The 16655-nt window shown below is 50.3% G+C and overlaps 1 protein-coding gene across 1 annotated transcript in view; it reads left to right on the top strand.

Annotated features, from left to right (window-relative positions):
- Positions 1 to 16655, top strand: part of FHAD1 (forkhead associated phosphopeptide binding domain 1) — a 110160-nt gene that overhangs the window by 58069 nt on the left and 35436 nt on the right. Inside the window, exons 14-18 of the mRNA XM_025048631.1 lie at positions 300 to 495; positions 8629 to 8699; positions 10235 to 10387; positions 12265 to 12372; positions 12577 to 12684. Of these exons, the coding sequence (XP_024904399.1) occupies positions 300 to 495; positions 8629 to 8699; positions 10235 to 10387; positions 12265 to 12372; positions 12577 to 12684 (636 nt within the window). The remainder of the gene's footprint in view (positions 1 to 299; positions 496 to 8628; positions 8700 to 10234; positions 10388 to 12264; positions 12373 to 12576; positions 12685 to 16655) is intronic.

The raw sequence follows: 16655 nt of genomic DNA, 5'->3' as shown, positions 1-16655 counted from the left end.
CAAATTTGGTTCTCGTTTCAGCCGAATCGTCCTTGGCATTTTGGCTTTGAAATCTAATAGACCTAAGCGGGGTCTCTTTGACCACCAAAAGTCCAAAGTGAGAGCGCACACAAAATAAAATCTGCCAAAAATAATAAAAATAAATAATAAGTGAAAAATAAATAAAACCGAGCCATGCCTGTGCTGCCAGCACGAGGCGCTGCCAGCTTCATGGCAAAGTCACGACCAGTGTTCTTCACAGGCCACGTCAGACGCTATTTTCGGTGACGGCGTCTCTTGGTGATCTCACCTCTCTGCAGGACTGCATGAAAGTGTCTTGCTGCAGCAACGACCTGAAGAAGGAGATGGAGCTGCTCCGGCGCCTGCAGGTGGGCCCGCCGGTGTCGGGGCTCCAGAAGGTGGCGCTGGACATCCTGCGCCTGGCCCAGTCCTGGCTGGAGGCGACGGAGCGAGTCCTCCAGGAGGTCGGCATCCAGTTATCCAGCTCCGACAAAGGTTACTGGGATTTTTTTCTCGCATAGTTGCATGCCTCTAAAATGTCGCGTTGAATCGTATCACGATGGGACATCTGTTGAGGGAGGCTTCTTAGGTATGTGGCCAAGTACCCTCTTCTCCAGGCTCTGCTTCTCCTCTCAAGATGTGGTTTTTCCTTTGGGGGAGGGGAGGGGAATGCACAAGTGAGACACGATTGCTGAAGGAAACTGAGACGTGACAGAGGCAAATGAAAAATTAAGTCAAAATTATACTAAATCCTATCTCTCAGAAGCAACTACCATTATATATATATATTTTTTTTTTTTTTAATAGATGTTTTTTAGAGGAGTTTGGTTCACAGCAAAAGTGAGAGGAAAATACAGGGATTATGAACCGCATGCCCTCTGCCCCCACTCACGCACAGCCTCCCGCATTATCAGCATCCCCCACCAGAGGGTATATTCCTTACGACTGAGGAACCGACACTGACACCTCGTGATCATCCGGAGTCCATGGTTCACATTAGGGTTCACTCTTGGTGTCGTATACGTGCTATGGGTTTGGATAAATGCGTAAGGACCTGTATCCACCATTATAATATCATACAGAGTATCGTCGCTGCCCTAAAAATCCTCTGTGCTCTGCCTCTTCATCCTTCCCCTCCCCCACCCTCAGCCCTGGCAACCACAGATCTTTTTACTGTCTCCAGAGTTTGGGGAGGGAAGTGGCAGAGAGAAAGGGGTCTCCAGACCTCCAGGTTTCTGGCTAGTGTGAAAGGACAGATGTGATCTCTCCACTGAGACCCAGGGTGAGGAACGCTGCATGAGGACCAGGTTCGAGGGGGACGGGAAGTATGAGGTGTCTGCAAGACATCCAAGAGGAGGTGCCGAGGATGCAGCTGTCACCCTGGGTGTCTAGTCTAGAAATAGGTGTTAGCAGTGTATCTCCAAAACCCAGAAGAACATGTGCCACATAGTGGGTGCTTAATGAATATCTGTGGGATGATGGGTGGGTAGGTGGATGGGTGCGTGGGTGAGGGGGTGGGTGGATGGATGGATGGATGGATGGATGGATGGATGGTTGGATGGATGGATGGTTGGATGGATGGATGGATGGATGGATGGTTGGATGGATGGATGGTTCAAGCTATAGGTGTGAATGATATCACTTAGGAAGAAAATGTTGAGTGAGAAGAGAGAGGGCTCGGGTTCGCACCTTGAGGAACTCCAACATTTCGAAGCGTGTTGATTCTCCTTGCCAAATCGCCCTTCAGTGAGGCTGCATGAATTTGACATTTTTACAGCAATGAATGAGAATAGCATTTTTCAACTCTGGTGATTCAACATCCCCAGCCAAGATGTCTCCAAAGTAATCTAGAGGGTGGTAGAAAGTTCTTAAAAAAAAAAAAAAAAGCGAAAACAAGATTAACTTTTATAAAACTGCCTGCCCTTCACATGCAGCACAGAGAGGAGGGAGGCTGGTTTTCTTTCAACAACCAGTGGCACGCCAATCCCAGTTATTTTTAACATTTTATTTATTTTTCCCCCTCCCCTCTGGTAACCACTAGTCCATTGTCCACGTCCATGAGTCTCTGTTTGTTTGCCCTGCTCATTTGTTGCTTTTAGGTTTATATCCCACATGTAAGTTCTGCCATGTGATTTTCAGCCTCTTCTGTCTGGCTTATTTTGCTTGGCAAAATAAGGTCCATCCATGTTGTTGCAAATGGCAGTAGTTCAAGGTCCATCCACGTTGTTGCAAATGGCAGTATTTCAAAGTCCATCCATGTTGTTGCAAATGGCAGTATTGCATCTCTTCTTATAGCTGAGTCATATTCCATTGTACATATGCACCACAGCTTCTTTAGCCAGTCATCCAGCGTGGGACACTTCGGTTGCTTCCATGTCCCGGCCACTGTGAATAACGCCGCTGCGAACATCGGAGGCGCCAATCCCAGTTTTACCGATCATGGCACAGTCTCGGGGGTACCTGAAAGCAGGCGAAACGTACGCACACCTCTAGTTGTTCCTCAGAATTGGGACTCAAACAAGCAGAGACCATGATCTCTGTCCTCGTGATAGTGGGGCCAAGCTCTGCGAGCATAGTCCCTTCCTCACTCCCAACACATTTTGTTTATTGCTAAGTGAAGCTGTCAGGCCAGCAATTCCAGAAAGGCTGAGAAAGACTCACATCAGGTGGCATTTCTCAGACCCACCACCTTTCCCCCTGACTTCCTGGAGTCGGGAGACTGGAGCGACATTAGGCAGGTCTCTGTAGGTCCCTCCTAGACCAATGTGCACTGTGGATCTATAAGGATAGAACGAAGATGGCAGCGTTCCCAAGAGAAATTTCTCCTTTCTCGATGCCCTTTCATCTCTTGGAACAATGCGCTGGGAAGCACCTGTTGGGGAAACACAGGCTGTATTCTGTGATTACGGCTGTGTGGGTCTAAGAAGGCAGTGAAGGAGCATGGAAGGTGATAACTGAAAGGCCAGCGATAGGGCCCCTTCCTCATCCATTCAGCAGGTATTTTTTTTTTCATTTATCGTCCAACGCAAGTAACATTATGGCAAAGTCTCAAAAGACTAAAAAAAAAGAGAGACGAGCTTGAGTATTGCGTATAGTCTCTATATCAGGTGCTACTGTACCGAATTCCCGGCACAGAGCCATCTACACCAGGAGAAGGATGATAGCGATGGTGGTGACCGTTCTGGTTATGGTGGTGTGGGTGGCGGTGGTGGTGGTGATGATGATCACGGCGGCGGTGATAATGATTAGATGGTGATGAGGATGAGGTTGGTGACGATGGAGACGATGGCGGTCGTCGTTCACTACTGAGCACTTATATCCTAGACACTGTCCTAAGTATTTTCCACCCATTACCCGCCGTTCATCTTCGCAAGGACTCTATGAGGCAGGTCCACGATCCTCGATTTAGAGATGGAGAAACTGGCTCGCAAACTGTTCTTATGAGCATTCCATCACGATGAGGTGACTCAAGGTACTTTCCATTGCCGGGGCCAGCGGGGGGTTCCCAGTCGTTCATCACCATCCACAAATACTCCTACAGCCTCCTGTGTTCGCAGTTCCTGACAGACAGACAGGAACCATGCTTGCTTAACCCCTCCCGGGCAGCTACCGCTGTGGTAGGTGTATTATACGCACTGTGTACATTTACCCCCCCCTCCCATGACGCGATGAGCTAGGGACTGTTACTGTCTTTAATTTTTTCAGGTAAAGAAACTGCATCTCAGTGACATTAAGAAACTTGCCCAAGGCCCCACAGCCGGTAGGCGGTGTGGCCAGGATTCAAACTGAGGTCGTCATGACCCTAACGTCTGCGGTTTTTTTCTGTGACCCCACCCCCACCCCCACCCCAAAAAAAGCCAGAGGGGTGCCAGGTGCATGCCCAGTTCCTAGAGGGCCGGTTCTGTCGTTAACTTGGGCGGAGATAGAGCCGAGTGAGCCCTTTCGCTCCTGAGGGAGGTGTACCTGTCGTACTTCACGGCAGAACGGTTCCGAGCCTGGACTCGGAGACCAGCTGCCACGCCTTGAATCTCCACTGCGCACTTACTGGCCTTACTAGTGGTGTGAGCAAGTTGCTTGACTTCCCTGTGCCTCTGTTTACCTGTTTATAAAATGGGGATAAAGTCTCATCAGGTTGTCGTAAGGACTGAACGATGAGATGCACACACATCACAGAGCCTGGGTCACAGTAGCCTTATAAACGGGGGTGGCCATCATCATCAGCCTCAAATACTTGGTTTAATGGGACCCGAATGTGGGTGGCAACCTGACAGATTATACGCAAAGGTGGTAGGGCTTGATTTATTCACATCAAGGTGACTTTATCTGCAACCCCACCCCATCTTCATTTGGCAGCAAATGGAACGTTCAGAGCCTTAAACACTCAGTTGGGTTGAGCCCAAAATAGCCTTTCCCAGATCCTCTCCTAGAGTCACAACAATGAGCCTCATGTCCCAGCTGCCGACAGGTCATGCTGGGACTCAGGCCAGGTCCCTCTGACCTCAAAGCCCCTGCTCTTAACCACCATACTATCTGCCTTTTCGAATGTGGTCCTAAGCGATAAAACACACCTAAAGAGCTAGGTGTGTGAATCCTGAAACAAACCCCCCAGGGGAATCTGGGTCTGGTAAATGGGGAGGGGAGCCACTCGTGTTGTTGGGGACCCCCCCGGCAGGTTGGGGTTGCTCTTAAAGACCCGACTGGAAGATAAGAAACGTCTGAGGAGGAACCTTGAGAGTGAGTTCCCAGGTCCGCCCTCCTGGTTTCTCAGCTCCCTGTGATAAGGGGAAGAACAGACTCCACATTGTCCTTCGCCAGCTCAGTTGTTGGTGTCTACTTCTGCAAGACTCCGTTAGGACGAAAAGCCTTCCCGGCATACTTAGAATCCCTCTTTCCCAGGTGTCCATATTTCTAAGTGGAAAAGAAGCAAGTTGTGATACAATATGCACAGTGTACTCCCATTTTTTTAAAAAAAGGTCAGCATTTGATCAAAAGAAAAATCTGGAGTAAAAGACATAAAACTGTCGAGAGTATTATCCCGGCATGGTGGGTTGTCCAGGACCTTTCCTCTGACTCAGTCATGCAACAACTATTTATTGTGAGCCAACTGTGTGCCGGCCACCAAAGCTACAGCAGTGAACACTTCCCGCATTGGGTTTCTGTAATGTTTGGACTTTTGTTATAGGCACATATAACTTTTGTAACAAGAAACGTAAGAAGGAATTGTTCCTTCTCCCAGGCAGAGAAATCCCATTATGATTACAGTTCATCATCAAATCTAAAACCAGAATAGCACGCTCCCTCTTCCGCTTCAAAATCCTTGACTCCCTCTTCTCCCTGGTCCTCTCTGGATGCCACCCATGATTTGATCCTTCCCCCTTGGGTTTCTGGGTCACAGGTTGCAGCTGAGCACAATCCCAGACCCAACCCAGTTTAGTGTGTGTGTGTGTGTGTGTATATATATACTCACCTGGTTCTTACAGCCCAAGCCAACGTCACCAAGGCCATCTCGCCGCCCCTGCCATCTTGGTACCCTCCCGACGCACCTCTCCCCTCGCACACCTCACATCGGCCTGCCCAGCGCTTTGCTCCCCAGCCTTCAGTCTCCCTTAAAAGAGAATGACAGGCCCAGATCTGAATTCAGGTCCTACCACCTACCAGACCTGGAGCCTAACCTTGCAGAGCTGCTGTTACCTCAGCTATCAATGCAAACACATTTCGCTGCTGGGCTGTTTATAAGGTTTAGAAAATGTCATGTGTGTAAACTCCTGGCTTGGTGCCTGGCACACACCAGGTGCTCAATACTTGACAGTTATGATTACGATACTATTCTCACTCTTCCACGCTGGAAGTTCTCAGAAGGCTGCACTGTCAGAGATCAAGGCCCAGGCACGAGCATGTCCATCTCCCTTCCTTTCTCCCTGTGTATCCATCTTTTCTCGCTGCCCTCCACCGTCCCCACCTGGTTCTCCTTCCAGATGCAGCTCTTCCTGCCCTGTATCTACTTGTGCGCTCGCTCGCTCTCGCTCGCTCTCTCTCTCTCTCTCTCTCTCTCTCTCTCTCTCTCTCCCCCTCTCTCCCTCTCTCCCTCTCCCTCTCCCTCTCCCTCCCTCTCTCCCCTCCCTCCCAGAAAAATTGTGCACAAAGTCCTGAATCGCAACCTCCTCTTGGGCGCCTTCGGCCTTTCTCTGACTGCTTCCTTTGCCATCAAACATGAACTGCAACATGTACTTACTCACCGGAACCCACTGCCTCTTTAGCTCCTTCTCTGCTCCGCACACTCCTGTCTCACCGACGACCTTAAAGAAGTGCATCATACCCTCTGTCTTCGCTGCCAGCTTCCCATTGTGTGTTTGCTTCTTTGCTGTGCTTCTGCCAAGGAACCGACGTGGAGCCTTCCTGCACCGGCCAGCCGGCCGCTGACTTTTCCCAGCCTGTGTTGTCTCTGGCCTACCCAACACGCTTGATCTTGATCTTCTCTGTTCTCTGCAGCCCCTTCCACCAATTCCTAACCCCTAGTGTTCCCTCCAATGCGGCCCTTGGTCCACCTCTCTCGTCTCCTTTCTCACAAAGAAACCCTCTACTCCAGGTGCTGCAACAGCCACTCTCATGTAGTGATGGCCAAACAGACATCACATCACGTGCTGGGCTGCCAGGAACAGGAGTGCGGGTTGGGAGCCACGTCAGGGAGCCCAGCCAAGGCGGCAGGGGGGGTGCCCTGCCTGGGGCCATGTCCTCCAGGAGGAAAGGTGCTCTTTCCTAACTTGCACAAAGACCCTGGATGAGCCAGGCTGGTCTTGCCAACCAGGCATGCCCAGCTCTCTGCTGACCATCTCTCCCTAGAGTCCTCCTTCTCGTACCTCAAACTCAACACGTCTGACCCTGAGCTCGGTGGCTCCTCCCCTCTCCCCAACCCCCACACCACCCCAAACTGTCTCCTCCTCTGTCTGATGTTGGGGGCCACCATTCTACCCTAAAAAAAGGCTTCCTCTCTCTCAATCTTTTTTCTTATTCTCATTTCTCCCACCCTAGTTTAGGACATCAGCACTGAGGACCTGGAGGTCCCTGGGGCCCTGAGCCAAGTTCCCTGCTTCAAACTCACAGGAGGGAATTTTACCATCAGGAGACGCCTGGCAATGTCTGGGGACATTTTTTATGATCAAATCTGGGGCGGGGGGGAGTGCCCCTGGCACCCAGAAGCCAGGGCTGCTGCCAACTGCCCTACAGTGCCCAGGACAGCCCCATATCAGCCGTCTAGCCCAACATGCAATGGTGCCGCAGTTAAGAAACCTCGTTAGCCCCTCCCTCTCTAATGCATCCTCGGTCTTTTTCTGACCAAAGAAAACATCATTCATTGTATCAACTCACTGCTTCAGGCCCTAGAGTCGCACTGACTTGAGCCCAAGTCCAGGTTCAGCCATTCGCCAGTTGTGTGGCATTCAGTAGCCACAGGTCTCAGAGACCAACTGCTCCATCTGTAAAATGGGGTGATGATCAGACAGTGCAGTGGGGTGATGCGCTGATTGCTTAGCAGAGGGCCGGGGACGTAGGGCACACTCAGTACATTTCAGTGATGTTTAAATCAAGTTCACATGTTTCAGGCTAGTGTTCTGGGCCTGCCACAAATTGACCTCAGCCTTCCAGTCCACTCCACCTTCTACTCCCCCTTCTCCCATCATTTGCTCCAGCCCAGTTCAGCTCAGCACGTTCCCGAGGGACGCACTGCATCCCCCACCTCCCCACCTGCCTTCGACCCCATATGAGTTTCCCATGGCGACTTAACAAATTCCCACAAATTCAGTGGCTTCGCATGACACATTTATTCTCTTCAGTCCCGGAGGCCAGAGTCCAACCTCAGTTTCACTGGGCTAAAGTCAAGGCATTGGCAGGACTGGTTCCTCCTGGAGGCTCCAGGAGAAAAGCCATTTCCTTGCATTTTTCAATCTCTAGAGCTTTATTCCTTGCATTCCTTGACTCGTCATCCGCCGTCTTCACAGCTAGGAGTGCCACGTCTTCAAGTCTCTCACCGCTTCTGTCACCTCACCTTCTCTGTCTGTGGTCAGATCCCACTTTGTCTCCTTGTAAGAACCCATGTGATTATATTAGGTCCACCCAGATAATCCAGGGTAATCCACTCATCTCAAGATCCTTAACTTCCTCACATCTGCAAAGTTCCTTCTGCCCAATGATTAGGCTCCATTCACAGGCTCCAATGATTTCAACCTGGATATCTTTGAGGGGCATCGCTCAGCCCACCACATCCTCCAGTCTGAAATGCTCTCCCCTCCTACTCTGAATTCCTCCCACATCCAGTGGCTTCTTGGCCACCCCAAGCTTCGTGTCATCCCCCCACACTCAGCTCGTGGCTTTGCGTACGGTGTGCGCTTAGTCAATAGGAGTTCTGTTGGTGGCGTTTTATTCTCCACCTCCGAAAAGAAACTTGGCTTTGAACCCAGGCAAGCTGGTCAGTCATGTCAAAACCAGTCAAGTTGGATGGCAGTTCACGTTTTCCTGATGGGAGGGCGGTGGTGCCCTCAGCCACCTGTCGGCAAGCTCTGTTAAGACGTTATTCAGAAAGCAAAGGAGGTGAATTGAATAGACACTTACCTCCTTCTTGCTTCTCTTTTAAAGGGTTGACTCTGTATCTGAAATATCTTCTGGAACATTATAAAAAAATTATGAGCCGGACCCAGGAACTTCAGGTAATCTTTTGGAAAGCCCGCTTCAGCTCCTCCTTGGCATTTACATAACTCTTGCATTTTTAACCCTGTTTTATCTGTTAAGTAGTCAGTCCACAGCCTCCAAAAAATGAAACGATGTCTCCGTTTGCACATGAAGAGTCAGACGGGGTGGCTGAGATCTCCCAGGAGGGCGGGGGCACAGACAGGCTTGTTTTCCTCTGTTGAAAACCAAAATGGCTTAAATGGCATCAGATCTTGAAAACTGTGTTTCTTAAATGCAGTGGAAGAAGTATAGCTGGCCATAATACAGGCAACAGAATTACTAAAAGTTACATAATGTCAATATTTTAGAGGCAAAATGATCCTTAGGGATTGTATCACCCTAGTAGTTATTGCCATAATAATGCCGTCTAGCAAACACCCACAATACCTATGTGGCATTCCACAATTACTACTGTTCACTGCTCACGTGCTTGGAGTCAGCCGCTAGGTGGGCCTGCTAATCTCAGATGGGCTTGCTCATGTGTCTGTGTGCTGGCCTGCCCTCGGCTGATCTAGGCTGGCCTCAGCTGGAGCAGCTCTACTCTGCAGGCCGGCGTGGGCACGTTTTACAGTTAGCAGAGATGCAAGAGAAAGCAGGCCCAGTCCTGGAGTGTGTTCCAAACCTCCTCCGTTTGTGGTATGTCTAACATCCCATTGGCCAAAGCAAGTCACATGGCTGAGTTCAGTGTCAGGGGGCAAGATATGGGGGGCCGGGGCACTGCAACGTACATAGTCAAAGACCCAAACAGTGGGGTGCAGAGATCATCTAGTCCAGGGGTCAGCAAACTTGTTCTGTAAAGAACCAGACATTAAATACTTTAGGCTTTGCAGGTCATACAAATTCTGTCCCACCTATTCGACTCTGCTGCTGCAGAGCAAGAGAAGCCATAGGAAACACGAAAATGAATGAGCATGATGGGCATGCCCCTGTTCCAATAAAACTTTATTTATAAAAACAAGCAGTGGACCAGATTTGGTCTGCAGACAGTAGTTTACCAACCTCTGATCTAGTCCATTCTTCTTATTAATAGATCTAGACATCAAAGTTCAACGTCCCACAGCTGGTGGAGGAATCGAGACGAAAGCTCCAGCCTCCTGGCCCTAGCTCACTGCTTTTGCGCTTACACTCAGCAAAGAATAACTAATAATTCTAGCTGCCATTTACTGTGCACCTACTATGTGCTTAAAGCTTCCTATCATTATCTCATTTAATCCTTAAAATGCTAAGAGGTGGATACTATTATTAACCTCATCTCCTAAATGAAGAAGCATATAGAAAGAACCAGAGCTGAGATGCTGTCTAGATCCGGCCTCTGAGCTCTTATACCCCCTCTACACTACTACTGCTTTCCTGCCAGTAACTAGGTCAAGCATCATTTCTCTTTGTTTTTAAGGAAGTTTTGTGTAAACTTTGGTCCCTCCCCACGACGATGAACAACTTGTAAAAAATAACGTGGAAATGACTCCTTAGTCCTGTCCCCCACCAGCCACGGTGTCCTTTCCTCTCCCTTCAGATCAAGATCAACAGTTCTCAGGAAGCTCAGAAGTCTTTGCTGCAAGAAAAGATGCGGGAGCACCTGGCGGAGAAGGAGAAGCTGAACCAGGAAAGGCTTCAGCAAGAAGAGAAGCTGAAAGGCAGAGTCAAGCGGTTGCTGGAGGAGAAGGCGGTGAGGTCCCTTTTCGTTTCCCTAACTACTGGAAATTGAGAAATTAAGAGCATGTGCTTAGCTGGGGAAATCTGAGCAACTCCTTGTTTGGCGTAGGGAACTGAATTATTTAAACGGGGTGAACGATGGAAGAATGAACGTGGAACTTGAATTCTAGAACTCAGAGCAAAATCCACTTGAAAAGGCAAGGTTATTGAAATGTCTAGGAATGGTAACTCATTTGTTTATATATCGCAGTTGATTTTACAAATCTGAGTCATCACTGCAGGCCCCGGTTTGTCACTGACAGGCTGTTTCTGAGAGTGTGCAAGGCCGACTTCGTATTATTTTAGCCTTTTGCTTTCTGTTCATACATATTTATTTCCGTCTTTTGCTTTCTCTTTATGCACGTTTATCTGTCTTTTGCTTTCTGTTTGTATGTATTTATTTCAGCCTTTTGCTTTTCCTTTATACCTATCAGGGAAAACAAAGGGCCAAAATTGCTACTCACTTTTCTAGAAACCGAACCAAAGAGAGGACACTTTACATCAGAGCCTCTTAAGCTTAAAGATGCCTAGATTCACCTGGGGATCTTGCTGATATGCAGATTCTGACTCAGCAGGTCTGGGGTGGGGCCTGGGATTCTGCATTTCTAACAGACTCCTGGCTGGTTCAGACAGCACAGGTCTGCAGACCACATTTTCATTTAAAATGTACAGATTCTTGGACCCTACCCCAGACCCACTGAATCAGAATCTCTGGAGAAGGCCAGGAAACAGCATTTAAGGAGCCAATAGTCATCACTGTCCTTGAGTTGGCCCTTTTTGATGTTCGGGGACCACCATGAATTTAACCAGCTCGTCGCCATCATCCTGCATCAGTGGCTCATGACTTCACTCATATCATATACAATACACTTCCTAAACCACACACAAGCAAGTAGGACAACTTCTGATATCTAAAGATATTTCTTCCCTGTAGCTGACTTAGCTAGTTTGCTCACTTGAAAATTTTCCACCCTTAACACAGCTTGTTGCCATCATCCTGCATCAGTGGCTCATGACTTCGGCTGCTCTCTACCTCTCCCCTGACCTTCAGGTTCTGATCTAACCGGGATGAGGATGTGGCTGGTGCACTGGGTTCCAAGGTGCAGCCACGGCTGAGAGCCACTGCGTGCCGCCCCTACCCCCACCCACCTCAAGGCAGCGGCACCAGATCCGCTGGACCCCAACTCTTCACCAGCACCCCTTTCCTTCCCCCAGGGAGGACTGGACCTGTCACTTCCTCCATCTTTAACTCGTCGAAGCTCGGTGCCTTCCGGCTCAGCCCATCCTTCTCTGTCACACACACACATTTTCCAGACCCTTCCAAGAGGCAGACACCTCTGCCTGTTTCAACTCAGCCTCTATTTTCGTGCCCAGTTACCTCAAGAAATCTCTCTCCTCCTTCCGTCTCTTCTTCTCTTTGCCTCTTTCTCTGCCTTTCTACCTTTTATGGAATAAAAAAAAATTGAAAAGGAAAAACCATATGACCAAAATCACATCTGATCCACACAGAGGTAGTATTAACAGTAGACTCAAATCAAGGTGGGTCCATTTCGAAGGACAATTAAATATAGAGATGGCCGGTGTCATTCAATAGAGAGGAAAATAAAACCAGGGGAAAAAAAACCAAATAAACAAGAAATCTTCAAAATCTTCACAAACTCTCCACCTGCTCTGAGTAAAGCGTGCAGAGTCCACGTTCTCAGCTCCAGGCCATGCCTCCCCGTCTCCGGGGAAGGGGGGGGATGGCTGTGACTGTGGGGAGTGAAGCACTCACCCAGGCGGTGCCTGGCACAGAATCCACATTCCTGCCATGGTAACTACGTCCACTAAACAGTACCCACTGGCTTTCAGGCTTTGGAGGAAAGCATTACCCAAGAGAAAAACCGACTGAAGGAAGCATTGGAGGAAGAACAGAAGAGAGTCCAAGAGCTGGAGAATCGCTTAACCCACCAGAAGGAGGTAGGCAGCTCGGGGAGACAGAGTCATCGGGAGCCCAGATCAAGACCGTGCCGCTGGGGCTCTGGTCCAGGCCAGCCGACTCCAGATCCCAGGCCGGTAGCTGCCCACAGTCTCCTGGGGGGTTGCTGTGGGTTATGAAGTGAATATCCACGCAGTGCCTGCCATGATGACTATGTCTTTGAAAGAACGGTCGTTGGCTTTCAGGCTTTGGAGGAAAGCTTTACGCAAGAGAAGAACCGAGTGAAGGAAGCATTAGAGGAAGAACAGAAGAGAGTCCAAGAGCTGGAGAATCGCTTAACCCGCCAGAAGGAGGTAGGCAGCTCGGGGAGACAGAGTCACCTCGAGCCCACATCTGGCTCGAGGGCCACGGAGGTAAGATCAGAACCACAGACGATGGGGGGGCAGCGTGTGCTGGAGCCTTCCTGGAGTAATTTGTCCTCGAGAGGGCTCAGCTCCATGGGGGACTCTAGGAGAGAACCCCAGAGTTGTAGCTTTGACAACCAACGGGAAAAAATTGTAGGCAGCGTAAAATACAGTCATAGATAAGGCTTGGGAGACAAGTTGTGACATGAGCATCTTCTGCATGGAGATTATATCCCGAAGCATAAAGATGGAGGAATTACAGAGTACCGGGACTTCAGGGCTATGCGAATCCTCCAGCAACACCCTAAAAGCATTCATCCTTTGATTCGACCACCAAGGAATCTTCTGCAGCCCAGGGCAGTCCATCCCAGGGTTGATGCCTTGGGCTGACAGAAAATTCTTCCTTTAGGTTGACTTAAAAATCACTCTTCTTCCCAGAAGGATAGCCCACCCCTTCTGCCTCCTACAAGACCTGTTTCCTCGACCACATAATGATCTTTTTTAGATGCTTGAAAAGAAAGGCAGCTGCTCCTCTCCAGACCCAAATGGCCTTGTTTCTCCTACGTGCCTCACAGGACTGGAGCCTGGCCTTGGATCCCTCCTCTGACCTGCTCTGCCCTCCAGAAGTCACGGATTGGCAGCTCACTGGCTAAAAGGGCCTGTGGACATGTTATTTTGGGCCCTAGAGTGTTTTATTTTGAATTCAAAAAAATTTACTGAAAAATCCAGATTTCCATCCTCTCTCAAAATGTCAGAAAATCTGGCTTTTGTTTCCACTTGGCAAAAGTGGACTGGAGCTGAATCCAGTAGCGGCATTCTGCCACAGTCTTCACCGTTCCCTGACGCACGAACACAGCCCACTTCATTTTGGTATCTGGCTGGCCTCTGTAAGCATCTGAGTTGGGAACCCATCATCTATTTCTTTCCTAAAGTATAGAAGCCAGGACTGGATACCATTCCCTAGCCTAGGGCAAGACTCTCCCCTCCCTTGTCGAAGATGTTATACTTCTATTGATGTGCCCAAACTAGCTTTGGGGAAAGTTCTATTACATCATCGACTCACATTTTCCTGTGGTCACCCCCACATCCCCGAGTCTATTCCACATAGTGCTTTCATGAGCTCCTCGATCCTGGGGCAGCACAGGAGCGAAGAGGGCAGGCATGCACCCGGATGAGACACGGTTCGCATCCTCCCTGGGCTACTTCCTGGCTCCTTCCTAGCAGGTCTTGCAACACCTACCTTCGTGAAAGAGCGGCTAGGAGGGTTAGAGAGAACGTACCATGAAGCGTTGACCCCAAGTTATCTCTCAGTGAATGGTAGCTTTTATCATTATCACTACTCCTACTTAGACACTTGTTTGCTTCAACCCCCAGCCACCCTCACTCCTCAGAGTGACACCCTTGCCCACCCACCGCGGGGGGAGGAAGAAGACAGCTGGGCAGATGCCGTGCAGCTCGGTCTGCTCCAGGTCGGGAGGCGGGATGTTTACGCGTCGGGGTCTCACTTGGGGTCTCTGCGCAGCTGTGCTCTGCAGTCAGTCCTCTATAAACAGTGTCGCTGAGGCCTAACCCTGAGTTATTGCTCCAAGGGTGGTGACAAGGAGCAGGGTCTCCTTTGGGCTCCCTGGAGCCAAACACCACCCAGAGGTCAAAAGCTCAGGGCTGGGGAAGGCCCTTGAATTTAGAGATTGCGGGGTCATAGGGGACTTCAGGAGAGAGATTTAAGGGAAAGCGTGGTGGGGGATACCCTGCCGGGTCACCCCGAGGCCTCGGAAATATCGGCCCACCTCTCCCAGTGGAGCCTCTTGTGGTGTCTTGACAGGGCGATCTGAGAGAAAAAGCCAGACACGGATGTCCGTCACCCGCAAACAGTGATCTGCTTTTTCCTTTTATTAGACCTTCTGCCTCATTATCAAACGAATCTTTAAGGACAAGAGACTCCCCGGGTCACAAGGCGGGTTTTGAGATAACGTTAAAGGTTAACTCCCATTACCTGCCTTGGGACTTGGGAACACAGAGGCCGAGGTGACAGGACATGTGTGTGAGGCGTGCAGGGGGCCACTAAGAGGAAAGTTCCTGGTGTAGATATGAGGTCAGATGCGGTGAAGCCAACTCTGTCACTGGAAAGGGCCTGGAAGTCTCTTTCACAAATGACAGGAAAATGTCTAACCCCGAAACCCCGCCTCAAACGGTTCACCATACATGATGAAACTCCCACAATGCCCCTCTGCTTTGCTGAGGGCTGGTATTGGGACAGCTGAGTGTTGGGGCTTTTTAAACGACTTTTCACCGTAAAATAGATAGTATTTCAGCCCTTTTATGGATTCGATGCTTTAGGCAGGCTAACCTGGGACCCTGAGAACTGGTGCTTAGTTCCAAGTTCCAGACATCTGACGGTCAAGCCGGTGTTTAAAACACAGCTCATTTGAAAGTCGAGGTGTCCTTTCTCACAGTGACTAGAAACGGGGCGCTTGCCAGGAATTTGTATCCCTCGGTGATTCTGTTAAGCCATTTAACGGAATAGTTTATCGGCAAAATTTCGTGATGACGAGCACCTAACCACGCTTTCTTCCCTACGTCCTATCAGAGCCTGGGACGTTCACCCCTGGCCCCTTCTAGAAACTGGTATGCTGTGGCTCATTAATTCACTACACAGCCCTCCACTTGAGACCTGATTCTCTTTGAGATGTATTTCAATAATGGGAAATTCCATTATTAATGAGACCCTTCTTATCGGGGAGGCCGCCTAGCACAGTGATCAGAGCTCAGACGCCGAAGTAAGACAGGTCTGCTCACCTGCTGCCTGCCGAGGGCCTCTGCATGCGGGCGGTGTGCGCCCTCTGCGCAGGGTTCAGGGTTCGAATCCTGGCCTCGGCGCCAGCGCACTGCCTGACCGGGGGCTCTCGCCGACTTCGTGTCCCTCCGTTTCCTCAGCTATAAAATGGGGCCACCGACTTCTCCGATGGGGTAACTGTGTGTGAGGTGCTGGCCAGGGGCACGTGAGACCAACCCCCAACATGTTAGCTCTTCCCATCGTTAGTGGTGTCATCACAATGAGCACTTTTCGCCCTAAGCGTGCAGGCCACGTGCAGGCCACCAAAAAGACCGGTCGTTGACTTTCAGATTTTGGAAGACAGCATGGCCTATGAGAAAAGGAAAGCAAAGGAAGCCCTAGAGGCAGAAAAGAGGAAAGTTCAAGATCTGGAGAACCACCTAACCCAACAGAAGGAGGTACGAGGAGCGGAGAGATATGGTAGGCTGTGACGGCCACAGCCCCCGTGGGAGGCCGTGTTTCTGTGCCCCGAGAGAGTGGTGGGCAGGGGGGCAGCCACGGGCGGCGCCTCCATTCCGAGTGGCCAGCATCCCCTCGTGCAGCGTGCCAGCTGTGTGACCGAAGGCAGATCCCTTAGCCTCCCGTGCCTCGGTCTCCGTCTCTGTAAAACAGGAGTGGTTAACAGACCCTGCCTCCTAGGAGTCAATGAGTTAATACAAACGAGGTACTTAGAACCGCGCCTCCCACACAGAGAGCCTCTACAGAAGCACTCCAGGCTCAGCTACCTGGGAGATGCACCCCAAGAGGGAAGCCCTGGGGTGGAGTCCGGGTCGCTCTCTCAGCCAGCATCCTCCTCCTCCTCCTCATCGGAAGATACCTATGGTGCAGTCCAGCTCAGTCCCCATAGAAAAACACACCCTCCTGGCTCCCGCCTCCTGGTCTCATACACTCGCAAGCAGACCTGCCCTGGACTGCCAGGTGAGGAGAGACGCAGACACGCAGTAAGGTGGAGTAGACAGGACCGTGACAAGCCCACATGGTGGTCACAGCAAAAGGGTGCCAGGGGTCAGTGCCTTCCGGAGCGGGTGAAAGGAGCACACCCTCAAGGAGAGGGGGACCTGGGCGGTGAGAGAGCTAGAGATATCCA

Source organism: Pteropus alecto, unplaced genomic scaffold, assembly GCF_000325575.1.
Source record: "Pteropus alecto unplaced genomic scaffold, ASM32557v1 scaffold125, whole genome shotgun sequence".
Classification (NCBI taxonomy): Eukaryota; Metazoa; Chordata; class Mammalia; order Chiroptera; family Pteropodidae; genus Pteropus; species Pteropus alecto.
This window is presented reverse-complemented; position numbering and strand designations above follow the sequence as displayed.